The 17927-nt window shown below is 47.8% G+C and overlaps 5 protein-coding genes across 5 annotated transcripts; 1 reads left to right on the top strand and 4 right to left on the bottom strand.

Annotated features, from left to right (window-relative positions):
* Positions 1-3531: 3531 nt before the first annotated feature.
* FSST1_000826 (mitogen-activated protein kinase HOG1) lies at positions 3532-5156 on the top strand (the record flags this gene model as incomplete). Its single annotated transcript, XM_083234795.1, has 9 exons — positions 3532-3587; positions 3660-3707; positions 3766-3895; positions 4003-4046; positions 4124-4223; positions 4300-4656; positions 4713-4791; positions 4848-5031; positions 5081-5156. 9 exons carry the CDS (start codon positions 3532-3534, stop codon positions 5154-5156), a joined length of 1074 nt encoding a protein of 357 aa, XP_083091008.1.
* Positions 5157-6087: 931 nt separating this feature from the next.
* On the bottom strand, positions 6088-10886 carry FSST1_000825 (P-loop containing nucleoside triphosphate hydrolase protein; the record flags this gene model as incomplete). Its single annotated transcript, XM_083234784.1, has 6 exons — positions 6088-6202; positions 6258-6835; positions 6891-7148; positions 7199-8094; positions 8143-10745; positions 10792-10886. 6 exons carry the CDS (start codon positions 10884-10886, stop codon positions 6088-6090), a joined length of 4545 nt encoding a protein of 1514 aa, XP_083091007.1.
* A 1875-nt stretch (positions 10887-12761) lies between these two features.
* FSST1_000824 (uncharacterized protein) lies at positions 12762-13358 on the bottom strand (the record flags this gene model as incomplete). Its single annotated transcript, XM_083223823.1, has 1 exon — positions 12762-13358. One exon carries the CDS (start codon positions 13356-13358, stop codon positions 12762-12764), a length of 597 nt encoding a protein of 198 aa, XP_083091006.1.
* A 204-nt stretch (positions 13359-13562) lies between these two features.
* FSST1_000823 (DUF1774 domain-containing protein) lies at positions 13563-14866 on the bottom strand (the record flags this gene model as incomplete). The annotated part of the gene is made up of 5 exons (XM_083234763.1): positions 13563-13698; positions 13849-14066; positions 14117-14519; positions 14577-14793; positions 14848-14866. 5 exons carry the CDS (start codon positions 14864-14866, stop codon positions 13563-13565), a joined length of 993 nt encoding a protein of 330 aa, XP_083091005.1.
* Positions 14867-16749: 1883 nt separating this feature from the next.
* FSST1_000822 (uncharacterized protein) lies at positions 16750-17235 on the bottom strand (the record flags this gene model as incomplete). The annotated part of the gene is made up of 1 exon (XM_083234751.1): positions 16750-17235. One exon carries the CDS (start codon positions 17233-17235, stop codon positions 16750-16752), a length of 486 nt encoding a protein of 161 aa, XP_083091004.1.
* Positions 17236-17927: the final 692 nt, after the last annotated feature.

Below are 17927 nucleotides of genomic sequence, written 5' to 3'. Positions count from 1 at the left end.
AGCACGGGGAGAGAGAGCTTAAGGATGTGGTGGATGCCGATCAAATGGTCTCGACTGGAGGGGTAGCGGCCGATCCGGTGCATGCAAGAAAAAAAATAGGGTAAGGGTGGTTCTGCTGGTTACCTAGTGAAGCGGGAGGGCAAGATGAATCTCAGATGGGATGGAAGATATGGACGGGATCGACAGGGCAGGCTCGTGTTGTGAGGCCAGGGTAAAGGAGCGGTGATGAACTGATGGGCATTTTCTCTATGAATCGCTGGCAGGATGGGGATCTCTGATTAAGAAATGGGAATTAAGTAGGTGAGTCTGTTACGATTCAGTCGTTGCATGTAAGTCATGGTAACCCTCGACAACACTCGTATACCCTCACCGCAATAGTGAAGCAAACAACTCATGGTCGAGAGAAGAGATTTTGTTCATCCAAGACATGTTGAAGCATGCATTCAATGAATCGTTGGTAGAGAGACACACGCATCATACAAACTCCCTACTATCCAGGGCACTCGTCTGTGGGACTCAGTATACTACATGCGCTTGGGCAACAAACAAGCTGGTCAGGGTTGGTAAAGCTTCTGTTTCCGTTGTTCTTTTCTTTTTTTTCACTTAGATGACGTCGATAAACGAAAACTGAGATGTCCATAACCCTGGATAAATCCATTGCAGGGTCGCAGTGAGCGCGTGATGGGAAAACCTCAGATTGAGCTGCAGTCAATTCAGGTTGGCTTGTTAAAGAAGTGGCTCCACTCCAGAGATTACTCGGGAGAATATTCGATCGTCCCATTGATTTCGCGATGAGCGGGTTAGGTCATTGAGCATGAAGGATCGAGGTTATAAGTACCTCTTCTACCAGAGTTTGGTGTAAAGGTACCGACCCGCACAATAGATCGGAGGCCGGGAATGGGTCCTGGCGCCGTTGGAAAAGAATCTAAGACGACGAAAGGGAAAAGGACAGTCAACCAGCGTAGCGTGCATTGGGCATGCGCTGTCAAGATGGTTGTTGACAGGGGTAAGACAGCGGAGGCTGAATTGACGTCATTTCTTGAAACATGCCATGTGAAGTTGAATGCAGGTTTTTGCAGACAGCGAGACAAGGACAGCGAGAAAAAGGACAAAACAAGTTGTTGTCATGAGCTGTATACTGGTTAGAATCGTACTGCGGACGACATATGATATTATTTGATGAGATGATTGGCTGAAGTGATGCCATGATGAGAGATAGATAGATACAAGGTGGGCTTGGCATGAAAGTTACAGTGCGTCCATCATGGCAGCCAGGTTCTACATTGTGAATAGAATCTCGTACGTGGCAGGCATATCGGGAAGACGATAATCTCCTGAGAGAAGCCAATCCCTAACAAGCATCAGATATTGCCAATAATTCACCCGCCGTCTCGTCATCGAGGTGAAGCAACCTGAAGGTATTATGATGAGGGCTGTTTCGCATATATTTCCATCTCGAGGACCCTGATTTGCATGGACTACCTGGGCTGATATCTGTAAGGGCTCTACCGTGCATCGGGAAATCAAAATCTCGACTTTCCGCATACTGAATAAGAAAGCTCCATCATTTGTTCGTATGTGAAAGGTAGACAGCCTGGTGTAAGTGTAGCGCATAACCTTGATACCCACCACTCCCAAGAGATCTCGATCATTACGTGTTGCGGCTTGCCAGGGTCCTTTTCATGGACGGGAAAGCGCAACCAAATAGACGGTGACAAGGGACTCCTCTAGAAGGAAGGTACCAAATAACGTAGAGAAGGTACCTCCCGCAATACCTGGAGGGCATTCACCCAAACATGGAAGCAACAAGCCTCCATGCGCCCCGGAGCTCTTTCCCCTCATCATGCACACCCCACTAAGAAAAACCGGCGGTCCTCCGTTCGTACAAACCAATGCCAATACTTTGCGCTTTGATGGGACTGACGGGCCCTAGGACCGGGCTGTTTAATTCTATTCCATGCCATGGTATGTCCTCTACCATGGATGTCACGTATATATGTACATGTAGCCTCCCATCCCTCATGTTAAACCCGTTCCTTGGCTGAAATTTCGCTTCTCTCTCCTCCTCCTCCTCAGACTTTCATCCTTTGACAAAACCCGATTCACTCACTACCTACCCTGCCTACCTCCGTACGGTCTACCCTTGGCTCAGCTGTCCTTTGCCCCGTTAGCATCACGATCGACACTAGACCGACCCAGTAAGGAACAATCCTGACTTGATTCGAAACGAGTCTCGCAATCGAGGCCGCTGTTACAAGCAAAAGACGAACAGAGGTAAAAATCCCCCTGTTGCGCAGTCAATACCCCAGTCCTCCTCAGCGTTTGGAACCTGCCCTTGGCCGGAGTCAAGCAAATAGCCTGTTTTGTCCAGCCTCTGGCCGCCAACCACATACAAGAGTATTGGCGGGAGACCCTACCAGTTCATTGGGGTATGATGGCGTCAAGGTGCCTCATTCTATGGAGCTCGATAGTTTTGGACCCCACTCCTGTGGGTGAACTGAACGTGAGAGCGAAGAGCCCATGGCCTCCCTATGGACGGTGTCTGTGCTCCCTGGGTTCAGGCTTATGCTGCCCTGGCTTGGTTGCTATATACTGGATAAGTGATAATGAATTGGTTGTTGCCACCGCTATTGTTGGACAAGACAAGACCGGGACACTCCCGCCGTCTCGTTTGCATGGGTTCCGGCAGCAGTCTTGTTCTCAGGGGCCCCGCCTGAAGCTGCCCCTCACCACTCATGGGCCTGGCTTTACACGACAATTCATGAAATGTTAGGTTCCGATTCAGCAGCAGTGCTCCGGTACCTATTCGCTGCCGAGAACTGGCTGTACGGTGTGGCGATTCCGCGACTTCCAAAATTGCCCATCAACTGACTGACTTTGTCGTTTCCATATGTAACGGTCGCTAATATTGCTGGATTGATAGACACGTTGCTCTCGCCTACCTCACCTACCCCGCCTATTCCTACCTGTCAACGACCCCTTGATACCACCAAAGGAAAAGACGGTCACTAAAAGTCAACAAAACAACAAACAACGATAAATCTCAATCGCTGTGTGAACTAAGTCTTTCAGCGATCTCGCCGCCAACCAACCACACCTATCAAACCACTGCCAAGTGGGATACTCCCGCGTCTCTTGTCGCCCCGCGCTCAATACGCATACTCATCGACATCGAAACCTGCATCGCTTTTTTTTACTGCTACCCCGGTCACGGTCATCGTCTTTTTCTCGATCGTCGATTTCCCATTCACCTGACCCATTATCGGTCCATCCCATTTCCATCCCCAGCAACCCATCCAATCCAACAACTAGATTGGCTTTTTTGTACTTTACTTTATCTCGCACCGCTCGCCAGGACCAGCAAACAGCCCTGACTTGACGATCTTGAACGATTACGTCTGCGCCCCGCCCACCATCCATCATCTATACCTCATCTTTGTATTCTGTTCCTCGTTTTGCAGCTAGGAAATTCCTCACCTTTCACTTTCACTTTCAACATCAAACTTCTCGCTCAACAACCACGTATTCACCATGGCCGAGTTCGTACGCGCTCAGATCTTCGGAACCACATTCGAGATCACCTCGAGGTAAGTTTGACCTGTTTTTTAAAGTCCTACTACCCGCCCTTTCATCGCAGTACTGACTCACCTTGCGCGCAGATACTCCGATCTCCAGCCCGTTGGTATGGGAGCTTTCGGTCTCGTTTGGTACGTTTACCCGGCCTTCGTAGAATCTCTGCGCCCGATAACTGACCAGCCGCAACAGTTCTGCTCGAGATCAGCTCACCAACCAAAATGTCGCCGTCAAGAAGATCATGAAGCCTTTCAGCACACCCGTGCTCGCCAAACGCACATACCGTGAGCTCAAGCTGCTCAAGCACCTTAAGCACGAAAACGTAAGTGCCATCCCCTCAACCCCACGCAACTCATTTTCAACGCGTCCCCTAATACTTTGCTTCTCGAGCAATTACTCGCTTCTTGGGCTAACATGACTTCTTTTTAGGTCATTTCTCTCAGTGATATCTTCATCTCACCCTTGGAAGACATGTACGTTACCCAACTACGGCGGGCTCTACCCCTCCCCCGCCACGTTTCCCCGCGTTCTTGCGCTGACAGCATTGCAGCTATTTCGTCACAGAACTCCTCGGTACCGATCTCCACCGATTATTGACTTCGCGCCCTCTCGAAAAGCAATTCATCCAGTATTTCCTTTACCAGATCATGGTATGCTTCCATTACGTTTAGCTAAGCGGACCTGTTTATCAATGACCATATATGCTGACGTTTGTTTTACCTGCAGCGTGGTCTAAAGTACGTGCACTCGGCCGGCGTTGTCCACCGCGACCTCAAGCCTAGTAACATTCTCGTCAACGAAAACTGCGATTTGAAGATCTGCGACTTCGGTCTTGCCCGAATCCAGGACCCCCAGATGACTGGTTACGTTTCCACACGATACTACCGAGCTCCCGAGATTATGCTCACTTGGCAAAAATACGACGTTGAAGTCGATATCTGGAGTGCTGGCTGCATTTTCGCTGAGATGCTTGAGGGCAAGCCTCTTTTCCCTGGAAAGGACCATGTCAACCAATTCTCCATCATCACCGAGCTCCTCGGTACTCCTCCTGATGATGTTATTAACACCATCGCCAGTGAGAACGTGAGTTACACAGTCCCCGCAAGTCTTTATCCAAGCATCCAACTGACCATGGATAGACTCTTCGATTTGTCAAGTCGCTACCCAAGCGCGAGCGACAGCCTCTACGTAACAAGTTCAAGAACGCAGACGACTCAGGTACGATTGCAGTCATTAGGAGGAACTGAAGAGCAACGAGCTGACGACAGTATTAGCTATTGACCTTCTCGAACGCATGCTTGTCTTTGACCCCAAGAAGCGAATAACTGCCACCGAGGCTCTCGCTCACGATTATCTGTCTCCCTACCATGACCCTACAGACGAGCCTGTGGCCGAGGAAAAGTTCGATTGGAGTTTCAACGACGCCGATCTGCCTGTTGATACATGGAAGATTATGATGTAAGTCAAGTGCAAGTCTGGTCACCTTACAAATGCTGACAGAACCTAGGTACTCGGAAATTCTCGACTACCACAATGTTGAAGCCGGTGTCACCAACATGGAGGAGCAGTTCAATGGACAATAGGAGGAGGAAGTGGTTAATAAGGGGGATGAGATGCTACCAGTGCATACATACTTGAGGGAGAAGCAGACCAAGTCACAGTGCCGATGATACCACGAAATTCAACGCATACGCCCATGATCTATCCCACCACACTCACACTATCCCGTGCACACATGAAAAATACGATACAGGAGAAACGAGAAGATTTGAAAGGAAGACGAGTGTCGAGATATCCACCGCAACAAATGAGTATGCATATGCAAGAACACGAACGCACGTATGGCGTTGGGGAGATAAGGGAAAGACTTTGGAATTGAAAGACGGGGACATGTGTTAAAACAAACTACCTTCACGAGGGAAATGTTTATCGTCTTGGGCCAAGAGGAGCTTTTTTATTTTTACTTTTATTTGTTTACCATCGTTCTCCTTTGCCCTTTCCTCAACATATATGTTATTTTTATTGTTATTCTTATCGGTTTAGGCAAGGTTGTAGCGGGGCATGAAAATACACGATGCATGATGGTTCCCAGGTTACATATTCTGTTTTTTATTACTCTTTTGGCTACCTAGTCGGTATGCTTTGGACGTTTGGGTAAATTATAGAGCTTGTAAATGACATGTTATGATTAATCAATGATATAATTCCTGTGTCCAATACAAGTGGCATATACTGACTGGGATGAAGTATGATGCACGAATGTGCTAATAGGCAACGATTATGCAATTGCTAAACATCTCATGTTTTCAGGGATTACTACTTGAAACTCTCAAAAATGGAGCAAAGCTCAAGATGTTGAAGTTCAAAATACGTCATATTCGTGTAATATTGTCGTAAAAACCTCTCTATAGGTATCCATTATTCATCCTGGTACCCACATCGCATGCATACCTACGTACACATACTTGTGAATATATTTTCCTGTGTGCAATTTTACTCCCCTTGCCGAATGATTCAAGTACAGGTTTCTTCCTGGAGCAAAGCCTCAAGCCCGTCCATTTCACCGCTGTGGTACACCATGTCGTAGAATTGACCTCGTCTGTTGTACAAATCGCGAGGCGAACCGTACCTGTAAGGGGCGTTAGTTGTGTATCACAATAGATATAAATTCATGAACAGCTTACTCAAGAACCCGTCCGGCACTCATAACTACAACAGTATCATAGTCAATAATTGTACGCAGACGATGTGCGATTGTTACCAGAGTGCGGTCGCCCCCTGCAGCTTCAAGTTCCTGCCGTAGAACAGTCTGAATGCCCCGGTCAGTTTCATAGTCCATACTTGCAGTGGCTTCATCGAGCAACATTAGTTTATTCTGGCGAATAAGCGCACGGCAGAGCGAGAGGACCTGTCTTTGGCCATGCGAGAAGTTTTCACCGCGAGGATCAACACTTGTCGCTAGGCTCACTATATTGTGCTCGCCGTCAGATGAAGATGTGTCGTTGTCGCTATCGTCAGAAGCTTGGGGAGAGAATGATGCAATGCCCTTGCAGTTTTCGAGAGCTTTGTCGAGGACGTCCTTGGGAACTCGACCGGCAGGGTCCAAGTTTGACTCGACAGTACCGTTGAACAGTACTGCCTCCTGGGGAATGATAGTAAGACTCTCACGGAGACGATGTCGAGGAACTTTTGTAATGTCAACACCATCATAAAGGATCTCGCCTGAAACCACATGAGTAAAGCGCAAGAGGGAGAGAACCAGCTAGAGAGGAATATCGTTAGTGTTAAAGCTTGCTCCTCAAGTATCCGATACTTACTGTGCTTTTGCCAGACCCTGTTCGTCCTACCACGGCCACGCGCTCACCGGCTTTGAACTTGAGGTTCACGTCGGTGAGAACGTCGGGTCCATCAGGATCGTATCGAATCGTCACGTTTCGAAACTCGATCTCGCCAGTCCTAGGCCAAGATTTGGGAACCACACGTGACAGATCGTCTGTGTATTCGCCCTCCTCTGGGTAGGTTTTGTCATCTTTCTCTTCTGGTTCCAATTTGACGTACTCTTTGACTCGGTGAAACTTGATACTGGGTCAGAAGGCATTCGGTAAATAGTAGCGATTGTACTCACACTCTGCATCTCCACTTCAAGATCGTTCATAGCTCGTACCAACAACAAAATTGTCTGGCTGAGTCCATTCGCGTTAGTGAGGGAGAAACCGACCAGTCCTGCGGCCACAGCACCCGTCTGTGAAACTGCAATTATGCCGGCCGAAAGACTGACAAGTGCTGTCACAAAGTCGACACGTACAGCCACCCATCGATTGGCATTGAAACTGGCTTCCGAAGAAGCCGACCATGTCCGTAGTTTAGCAGCCAGTTCTTCTCGAAATGTCGATGTCATGCCATTCCTGGCACGAATGACAGGGAGGCCTGCGAGAGTGTCGGCAAACTGAGAGAAGACGGGCGACTGGGCTGAAGAGGTTAATCGTTTGATTACGACAGCAGTTCTAGTATAAGCCTCGCCAATAAGAACACCAAACAGGCACGTGAAAAGTGCTGGTATCATGAAAATTGGCATGATACTACTAACAGCTCCAATTCGGAATAGCATGAGAAGAATTGTATCAAGCATGATGCGTAGCATAGTACTGATCGTTCCATCAAGAGAAGCCATGTCACTAGAGAAGCGATTGGTGATGCGCCCAATAGGGATATGTTTAAACCACGACAATGAGACGCGCATAATGGCACGAATGAAGTCGTTGTGTAGCTTTCTCGCAGCGTTCCAGGCTCCCCACTCAAACATTATGATGGCTAAACAGTAGCTACCGATTTCAAGTAACGTAAGCCCGGCAAAGATTCCCATGTAATATGGGATATCGACATGTGCTTGGTGATTGTAAGCCTCAACCCAGACAGAAAGCCACAAAGCGGATAGGAAGGTGAATATATTTGTAGCGAGAAGAAGTCCAAGACAGGTGATGACGAACACGGGATGACCGAAGTAGTTCATGTATTGCAAAACTGGTGCCGAATTTAGTAAAACCTCAAGAATGACAAGGGGGTGCTTACAAGTCATGCGGCCAACCTTCCCAGACGCCTTCATTTCCTGGCTAACAATATCCCTGTGGTACTTTTCTTCAAGGATTTTGTTTGTATCGTTTAAATCATCGCCATGGGGTTGAATCTCTTGCACTGCAGCATCGTGTACATCATCCTCATCTGCGTCGCCCCCGAGAACTCTGGCAATGGCAATTGGCTTGCGAACAACACCGATTTGGGGCAAGGCCGACTCTACCTGACCCTTCTCCAACATAACAGAGAGATCAGCTTGCTCAGCAATCCAGGGGAGGTTGGTCACGAGCACGGTTGTTCTCCCCCTCAGAAGATCACTACAGAAGCAGTGTTTCCAAACACCAGCAGCCGTCTTTGCGTCGAGTGCAGCAAAAATATCATCGAGTAATAGTAGCGGCGATTTGGAATATAAAGCTCTAGCGAGGGCAACCCTAGCTCTTTGACCACCGGATAGAGAAGTTCCGTTTTCACCTACAACGGTCATATCCCTAGCTGGCAGCTCCTTGAAGTCTTCCCAAAGACAGCATGCTTCAATGACCCTGTCATAGCGTAACTTCTCCATTGGACTGCCAAAGAGAATATTAGCTTGGATACTGTCGTTCTGTAACCAAGCTGACTGAGAGGCGTATGCCACGTCGTCTGGCCTGGTCACAGATCCACTTTCCAAATACGTTTCACCAAGGATAGATAACAAGAGAGTGGTTTTTCCACTGCCGCTTGAACCTCCAATCACATTGAGGCCTCCTTGAGCAAAGTGCAAGGTAATGTCGTTCAATATGAAAATGGCAGCCTTTGTCTTGCGGAACGAGGCACCGTCAATGCTGAGCGGTCCTACAGGATACTGTGGGATGGGGACAGTACTCGCAAAGTATCTATCAAGTCGGGCTACCGAAACCAGAGCGCTCGCAAAATTCCTGCCAAAGGCACTAGCTTGCATTATGTTTCGACGAACGTTCTTGACAAGAAAGATAGTTGTGAAAGCGGTCGCGGCATCGAGTCGGCGCTTTGAGAGGCCGACATGTAGGCCAAACATTACAAGGAGAGATAAATAAGGAACGATCTGCATAACTTGATTCAGAGAAGCTTGAATCAGTGAAGTCCTCCAGAGTTCCTTTTGTTCGGCCGAGCGTGCGCCGATGATCTTTTCTGTGATGGGGTCCTCCCATGCAAAATACTTGATCGCGCGGAGAGAGGCAAGATATTCTGTCACTAGTGACATGCGGGAGTCCTGAGCCTTTCTAACTCGACGCTGAGAGTAAAACATCAAACGTCCAAGCCAGATGGAAAGAGGGGTGGCCAGGAATAAAATAGCATTCCCCACCAAAGATGCCCAGCCCATCATCCTGTACATGCCGACAATAGATATCAGGGTGCCGACAGGAGTGCCGACAGTTGCCTGAATGATATCTCTTGATTTGTAGATGGCATCTATATCGGAAGCCATGAGATTAGCCAGACGTCCAGCGGATGTACTTTTGGTGCTCGTTTGCCCGCTTGTGTCTCTAGGTTTCGTGCCTGATGACTGTAGCTCAAAAGGATCCTCTTCCATCTCCATTGAAGCCAAGGCAGTATAATACAGCTCCTGGGTAAAGGCAGATTTAATACGGACCACGAGTCTGGTGGATGTAAAGATATACTGCTGGAAGGCAATAGAACGCGATAATGGACCAATGAACATGAGGAACAGCCAAAGCCATGGCTTATAGATGGCGCCCTCTGGGTTAGCAAGATATTCGAGGAGCTTAAACATGGCATATGCAGCTATGTTCTCTACCGTGTACGATGTGGCAACCCATAATGACATGAGGATCAACTCACGCCTCTGGAAGCGAAGGACTGTGAAGAGAGTCTTTTTAGAAATCGAGCGGGCTTCTTGGACACGGCGAAGGAGGTACATAGGCTCGTCATACCATGCTATCTTTGGGATATCAGCCATGCCGAGTTTCCTTTTGGCCCCCTTCCAAATGACTGGCGTTAGCCAGTCATATGTGCAGTAGTAAGTGAACCAGCTGCAAGTTTCCTCAGGAGCCGGTTCATTCTGACTATAACCAGGAATGTTGAGCTCATTATGAAAAGGTGTCCATTCTCTTGGCGTAATGACTGCAATGGCAGAAGCCGCTGAAATGGCGATAACGCTCCCTAAAGTGCTCGTGTCGTGAAGGCACACAGTGCCGACCTGGATACACGGTAGCATACGGCCAGAGACGAGAATGATCAAGGTAGCTGGGAGCACAAAGTTGATTTGATGCAGTGATACATGGCGCCATTGAAGATGGTTGAAGAGGCGTAGAAGCCCAAGGATGAAGGCGTATGCAATGGAGATTATGTTGATCCAATGTATTTTGTCCTGGGTATAAGCAAGTGTAACGAATACTAAGGCAGTGAGCCTTGCCACTTGGGAAACAATTTCATACGGCCAACGGATTTTGGCAGCTCTAGAGCGATAATTGGACTCTTGTCGACGAATTCGATCTAAGTTGTAGATGAGTTGCATAAGAGACAGGGAAAGCACTACGGCTTGTGGTATCCCAGACTGGGCAGAGCGTGACACCTGATGTATCCACGGTACTTGGGATAAGGACATGGCATTCTGGTAAATGCTGCGGATGTCAGTACGATCCCTCAGCCGTTTTGAGCTTCACATACTCGGTGAAATAAGACGACTGTGGTAATGACATGGATTGATTTTCATCATAGGGAGAGAATGCATGCCCGCCAAAGCGGTGTATTATGAGATCCATGATGGCGACATGGACATAAGAGAATCTAAGATGAGAGAGGCAAAGCAGAACAGAACGTGGACATAGTCTAGTAGATAGTGAGTGTATGATGTTGTCCAATCTGAAGTTGATGTCAATATCACAAACGCAACAGAAATGATGAAGGAGGATGAATAGAGGACAGTGAAAGAATCAAGGAGTAACATATTAACCACCTGAGTCTGGGTAAGTGCTAAGCAAGCTCAACCCAGCCTGTACCTGCACCTTACCGTACCTGCCTTATCATTTTGAAGTCATGATCATTGAATGGCTGGGGACGAGTGGGCAAGTGGAGCAACCTCGCCCGAACATCGGGGCGGAATTGGCAACTTACAGTAACCGGCGGTTTAGTGCTGAACGTTAACTGCTTAGCGGGTTCATCTCCACTGTTTCCAGTGGGTGACGGACCTGGACGCCGACCTACCGTGGGGGTTCCAATGGACGTCGTCGGGCTCTCTACCCCCAGCTGAAAGCAGGGGCCATGAACAGACATCGAAAACGTAGACAAGGAAGCATGGCAGACATGTTGACGCCTAAACTATTCGTACCTCAGTCTTTAATACTCTTTGACCGCTTTATTCTCTTGCTGACCGGTCTGCCGGTTTCGGCCAGCTGCCTACTCGTTACCTCCTCAGTTGTCTCTTTATGCACACCTCTTCATTGCAGCCAAAAAGTGACCGTGGCTGCATTCATCAGAATGGCCGTGCTATCTCCCAGTAGCTTGTCAGTCAGCCTGTTCAGAAAACCACAGGCTCAAGGTTTCGATCTATAGCCTAAGACCAATGTTTAAGGTCCAACATAGTCTCCGGGGAAAGCGGCATTGGTCCAGGCGGATCGCGTAATTGGACGATTTATCACGTCAATTCAAGTTACGGTATGCCCAGTTGCTTTCGGATTGCTTGGTAGGATGGTCCGCCCACCTCTTTCAACTTCTAAGCATGATTGGCTGTGTCTTATAGAGCATCAGTACAATCACAGTCTACCTACAGAGTAGGTATCCTGCAAATGGATGCATTCGCTCTTTCGGGTGGGGCAGAGAATATCATCGGTAATACAAAGCAGATATTCAGAAAACCCAAAACGGACATACTTGATTGGATTCCACTCCTAGGTATTGAGCATACGGAGAGCCACAGTCTGTTAGCTGCCAAGATTCGGAGCTGCAACGACAAAGGGAGCTGCCAAACGCCTACCAGCAGCACTAGTGCGACTGCATATTCTCATACTTGGTGAGAAGGTATATGTTCTATCTTGGAATCAAAGTGTTTGAAGAATATTTGCCTCTTCACACACTAGAGTGATTAATCACACAATTTCATCAAAAAGCACAACTATATAGTATTTGATAGAACCCAGCTTTCCATAACCAATCAATAAGGATTTAAATGTGAACCGGGTGTGCTGGCGCAATGGTAGCGCGTAGTCCTCCTAAGACTAAGGCTCAGGGTTCGAGTCCCTGGTATACCGGAGCAAATCCTTTTACTTTTTGATGAAGTCGATACTAATAGGTACCGTGGCTTGGCCTGGTGTTTTTAGTTTTAATTCCGTGTGGAAAGGAAGAGTGCAGGCGACCGTTTTATTCGCCCCTCTAGTATCCGTAGAGTGTTTATACCTTGCAACCAAGGGTCGTCTTTATCTTGCCCAGAATTTAGGTAGGCATATTAGTTTTGCCGTACTCCTTACAGTCCTGAGTGTACACCATACCTCAAGATCAGAAAAGTTGTAGAAGCACAAGAGATGTAGCAGGCCTTTGTGCTATAGACTATGCTTCTTCGGCTGTTTATTATCATATCCTAAGTCTTCGGAGCAACCTCTCTGTAACCCACTAGCCATAGTGTTGATTCAAATACACACATGTCAGTCTCGTTTGCTAATGTCAGGCTCGTAACCTAAGCACACAGCCGTTGCATAGTCACCGTCATGGCTAATCGTGACCAAGGCACTTGTGTCCTCCACCTCTCCCTCGCCACTGCGAATCCGTACGATGGGCGGTCCGCTACCCAGTGTTGGGCCCTCTACAGGCCGTCTCTCAATCACCACATCGTGAAACGTCAAACGTCGATGCGGGTGTGCCTTCATGACAGCCTCCTTTGCCGCGAATCTAAAACAAGGCGCTGAGTAAGCGGACGGACATGTTATGATATTTGGAGCCAGATACCTTCCAGCCATGAATGCAGCACAGCTCCACACCTCGGGGTCGTTTGAAGCAATCTGCTTGTGCAGTTGGCTAGTCTCATTGGCTTTGTGCAGAGCATCCTGTAGCCCAGGCTTTTGCGCCTTCACGATGCCGAGGACATTTATACGCGCATGATTCACAGCTAGTTCTTCAGGAGATAAAACTCTGTTCACAAAGCGCGCAGCTCGGGGACCTGATAGAATCGCATAGATGCGTGATATTTGGCAAATATCGTTTCCAATGTTGATCGGAAAGGGAAATGCCCGTAGAGGCTTCATTAGCACTGCTCGATAAATGTTAGTTATGTGGTGGATGTACCATCAGTAACTGGCGATCTTGGTTTCTCTTGGTTGAGCCGCTAGTGTCGGCACCTTATCGATTAAGCTCCACCCTCTACGTCATCAAGCATTCAATTTAAACATCATTCCCTTTGGCCTTATCATTTCTTTTGAAAGGACCTTCAATTGCAGCTAAGCTCATACCTAGTAATCTGAACAACAAGCGCCCGCAACGAATGTAGGTAGCAGGTCCAAACAACATGTCGATAAAACCACAACGCCAGATTCACCCATTACTCCGCATTCAACGTGGGTGTTGAATGATGCAACAACAGGCCGGCTAAGAATAATGAATAAAAGACATATGATGGCTGATAAACTGCTTGGATTCTAAACGCAAATCGAAAGTAGTTGGCCATGGGCCTAGTGATCAGGGGCGTTACCGCTCCCCTCGTAATGGCGTCCAATAGTCACCTGTTTTAACATTTACTCAGCAAGCAGAGGAGCACGTTCCTGGTCAGCAGGTGCGCTGCGCCAATTGACCTCTCTGCCTGTTGCAGCAGGGACAGCAACGATGACAGTGGCGATGAAGAGAAGAGCCATAATGATAAAGGCAAAGATCCACTGGAAGGCAATCACCTGATGAAGGAATTGGGAAACTCCAATAGCGGCAGCAAAGACGCTGAGCGAGAAACCCATTGTGTAATCCTACGTGTTGTTAGTGTACTGTGCCACTCGGGCGGGGTAAGAGAGCATACCTTGTAAACCATGATGAAGAAGAGTCCATAGGCGAGGATGGACCAAATGAAGATGTTTCCAAAGATACGAGGAACAAGGTGGTGAGGGTGAGGAATCATCAGAGCACCGTTCCAGTAAATGGCAACAAAAGTCCAGGCCAAAGGTCCAGAAACAACGGGTGTGTGGATGAATCGGGGGTAGGTGTTGTGGCGGAAGTAGAGCGAGGAAAGATTGATGAAGTTGAGAATCAGGATAACCTCAGCCCAGTGGAAGTGAGAGCGAACAAAGAGCATGACAAAGGCGAAGTGGAAAAGGTTGTTGAAGATGAAGTGGCTTCCGACGCTGGCAGCAGCGTGAACGATGTCAGGGTTGCTCGAGAAAAGATGTCCGATGTAACCAGCCTGGAGGATGAAAAGGACAATCCTAGTAAAGCCATTAGCACAGGAACAAACATGCGTAGGGCATCGGGAGGATACATACCAGTAGATGGAGGTGATGATTGGGTTCAGAGTGAAAGCAGTGCGGTACATGTGGTTCTGCTCCCAGATCTTTCGGTTTCGAGTGTGGCCATCGTCGGGACGGTGAAGGGTATAGTAAACGGTAACGACAAGGGACAGGATCCAGGTGATAAGGGACAGGATCTTGTAGGTGAGGATCGTATTGTTCGAGTGAGAGTCCCTTTTTCCAAAGGGGTTATCTATTGAGTGAGTTAGTTGAAGTTCACGATGAGGCAGGGAAAGGGTTGACGTACACTGCTGCCAGTTCGCCATGATGAAGTATTGATGGCTCGAGGTCAAATCCTAGTCGCTGGTTAAAGGTTGAAGAGGAAGAAGAATGAGAGAGTATTATGAGACGCTGTGAAATTGTGGCAGAAGGAGAAGTAGTATTTAAAGCACGGCTGACATGTACAGTGACATAAGGAGCCACTGGGGAGTTAGGACCTACCTGAAGTAAGGTGTGGTTCACTCCATTGCTTTGCCTTAGTTCTGCGGGGAAAAGAGGGGCAGGAACGGAACAGCCACACCATATATGACGGTATGGGTGTCACACCACACGCCATGATCCAAAACAAGTTCAGTGCTGAGGACAAAAGAAAAGTGCCTGCCTGAGGTGGGTAGTTTGAATTAGCTTGTCCGGTAGGCCACTGTAAATCATTAAGGATTGGTTAGCTTCTGATCCAATTGCAAATACCAATCGCATTATGAGTACCGCAACAATATAAAGCAAAGCAAAACAAGGCCAGGCAAGGCAAGGCAAGGCAGATAGTAGGTATCTGTCTGCTTGCAGTAAGACCTACGCGCCACAGGAAGGGCCACTAAAGGAGGGTGGAAGCGCATGATTACTTGTCGTCACCCTAAGGTGATCCATGTTGGAATGGGAATATTGCCTGGCCTTGCCCAACCCGAGTGAGCGATGCATCTTTTGATGCTCTGCCTTGCTTGACCATATGACCTCGCTAGAGGAGCGCTAAAACACTGATCAACTAGAATTTGCCGGGGATTAAAAAGATATTAGGCTGTCATTGGTTTTGAGGTGTCCAAATCGGCGACCATCACGATTCAAGAACAGACTGGTGTGGTACAATGGGGAATGACAGTGGTGCCAGATGAGGTACATTGTAACTGTCTACGTAACTGCATGTATACTCTAGATATTGACATCCCTACTCCTTTCTTTTGCGACATCGAGGTAGGTGAATATGATGCCTGGATAATTGATGAGTTTGATCTGTATATCTCTTGAATCAAATCAGGTTACAGTGCATACTCACCTAAAAGGCCATCGCTAGTAGATCGTTCAGGAGTGTTTTATCCCCGGGGGTAAGTCCTGTTTCTGTCCCATCCTTCCTGTTCTGCATTGACCTGCGTTTGGCCTGTTCCATGGTTGCAGGTGCAAGCAAGACAGACGTCTTGTAAGTTTGTGATTGGTTCCAAGGCTGCACTCCACTCTAATGACTGTACTACTATCGGTTCAAGACGGGACATTTTTGGCTCGGAACAGAACAGAACAGATGAAAATATTAGCACACTCTTAAGGCTATATAGGTATCCACTAATAAAGCTGATCTAATATTTCTACCAGTATTAGGTAGTACTGGTTTTCAATGCAACTCACCTGCCTGCGTAACTGACTTACCTCGAGGCAGTCGCGATACTTGTACATCGGATATGATTCTTAATTTTATGCATGCAAAGAATAGAAACTGCAGGAACCAGGTTTTTAATCTTTATGCTGCACCTGCTCATCGAGATTCTCAACGAGTGGCCCGCTGGCTTCCTTATTTCCAGATCGGAAACCAACTCCATACTTGATATTGTATCTTCTGCGTTTGATACACTACCTAGAAAACAACTACTGATTTGTTCAGAATTGTATAAACCAGGTTCCCCTGTTTGACATCTCCGTCCTTATACAACGCAGTGCATTTCAGTACCTGATACCTCCTCACCAAGCTCGGTGTTTGCTCGACCCTGCGTTGTCTTTATTGCAAGGCATTGAACATCGAATCGAGTCCTATGTGTAGGTACTTGGAGGCCATATGGCAACAGCCTGTCAATGCGCTCGCATCTAGTGTCAACTGCTTTCCTCTGTTCATTACCAGAAACAATCCGTTGACTCCTACATATCTGTACTCGCAAAACTCAAAGGCGCATCATGGTCGGTATCTCCCTGATTGGCAGAAGAGCTTGTCGCCTGCGTCTTTCCACTCCTCAAGGCTTGCCTCACGCCTTGCACGTCTCTTCTCGGCTGAATCTAGGCGATGTGTAGAAGATCGCCAGTCCTTTGTCGAGTCTCTTAGACCGGTCCCGAGAGTGAAGTTGTCGCTCCTGTAGCTGCTTCCTAGTTGCACGACAACCGAGTAATTTGTCGGGTCGTCGGCGAGCTCTTTGTGGGCTTGATCGCCGTTCGTATGAATATTATGAATGGCCCAGGACGACTTATGGCTGCTCCGAGTGTTCATGTCGCGTTCAGCAACTCCGTCCTTTTCTCTGTTTTCATAAAAATCGGAAAGTTGACCATCTTCAACCGGTTCGTATACGTTGGGTATCCGTGGGTACTCGCTAGGTTCAACCCACGAATTACAGATATCGTCCATCTTCATGGTTCTGCGATGGTACAGTGCTGATTGTGATTGCATGGTGGGATAAATTTAACAACAGGCTGGGAAGTGTTCAAGAACAACAGGTTGACGGTTACAAGGCTTTTAAACGATGACAGGCAATTGGGGTTTGGGGAATCAACATGTCTAAGAAAGAAACTCGGCTGTTGCTGCAAATGCATACTCGCCCAAAAGCTCACGCGCATCCTGGGGACATGTCACGCCAAAAGGAAAATGGACCAACTACAATGCAGCTCCAGGAATGAACTACCGAATTGTGTCATGATGCCGGTCTATGCCAGGACGGGCCTCAAAAAGCGGTGTTTGTTGTGTTGGGTGCCCAGTCAAGACCAAGTTGGGTGTCGTTAGGCTCAAAGACAAAGCGAAACATACCATACTACACCACGTCGTATCGACGCAGTGAACGGTCGCTGGTATCACACTTGCTAGTTTAGCAAGTATTGGAATTTCCACCTTCTTTCCAAAAAGAGACTGAGACCTAGCCGAGGCTGTGCTACAAGATCCATCCGTATGCTTGTCATTTTAGCTGCTGGTTCGCCAGTCTACCGCATACATGCATGCATGCGTATGCACAGCCATCATCCTCATGACCAACCAATGATACAACTATGTTCTTGGGGTTTTTCGAAATTACAAAATATGGGCATTTCACACCTGAACTAAGCCTCAAGCCTCAAGGCACCGACATTGTACACCCTGTACTGTATAAA

This window comes from Fusarium sambucinum, chromosome IV (assembly GCF_050947815.1).
Source record: "Fusarium sambucinum isolate potato_lamoka chromosome IV, whole genome shotgun sequence".
NCBI classification, from domain to species: Eukaryota; Fungi; Ascomycota; class Sordariomycetes; order Hypocreales; family Nectriaceae; genus Fusarium; species Fusarium sambucinum.
The sequence above is the reverse complement of the archived record's forward strand: the minus strand, read 5'-3'. Positions and strand labels throughout refer to the sequence as shown.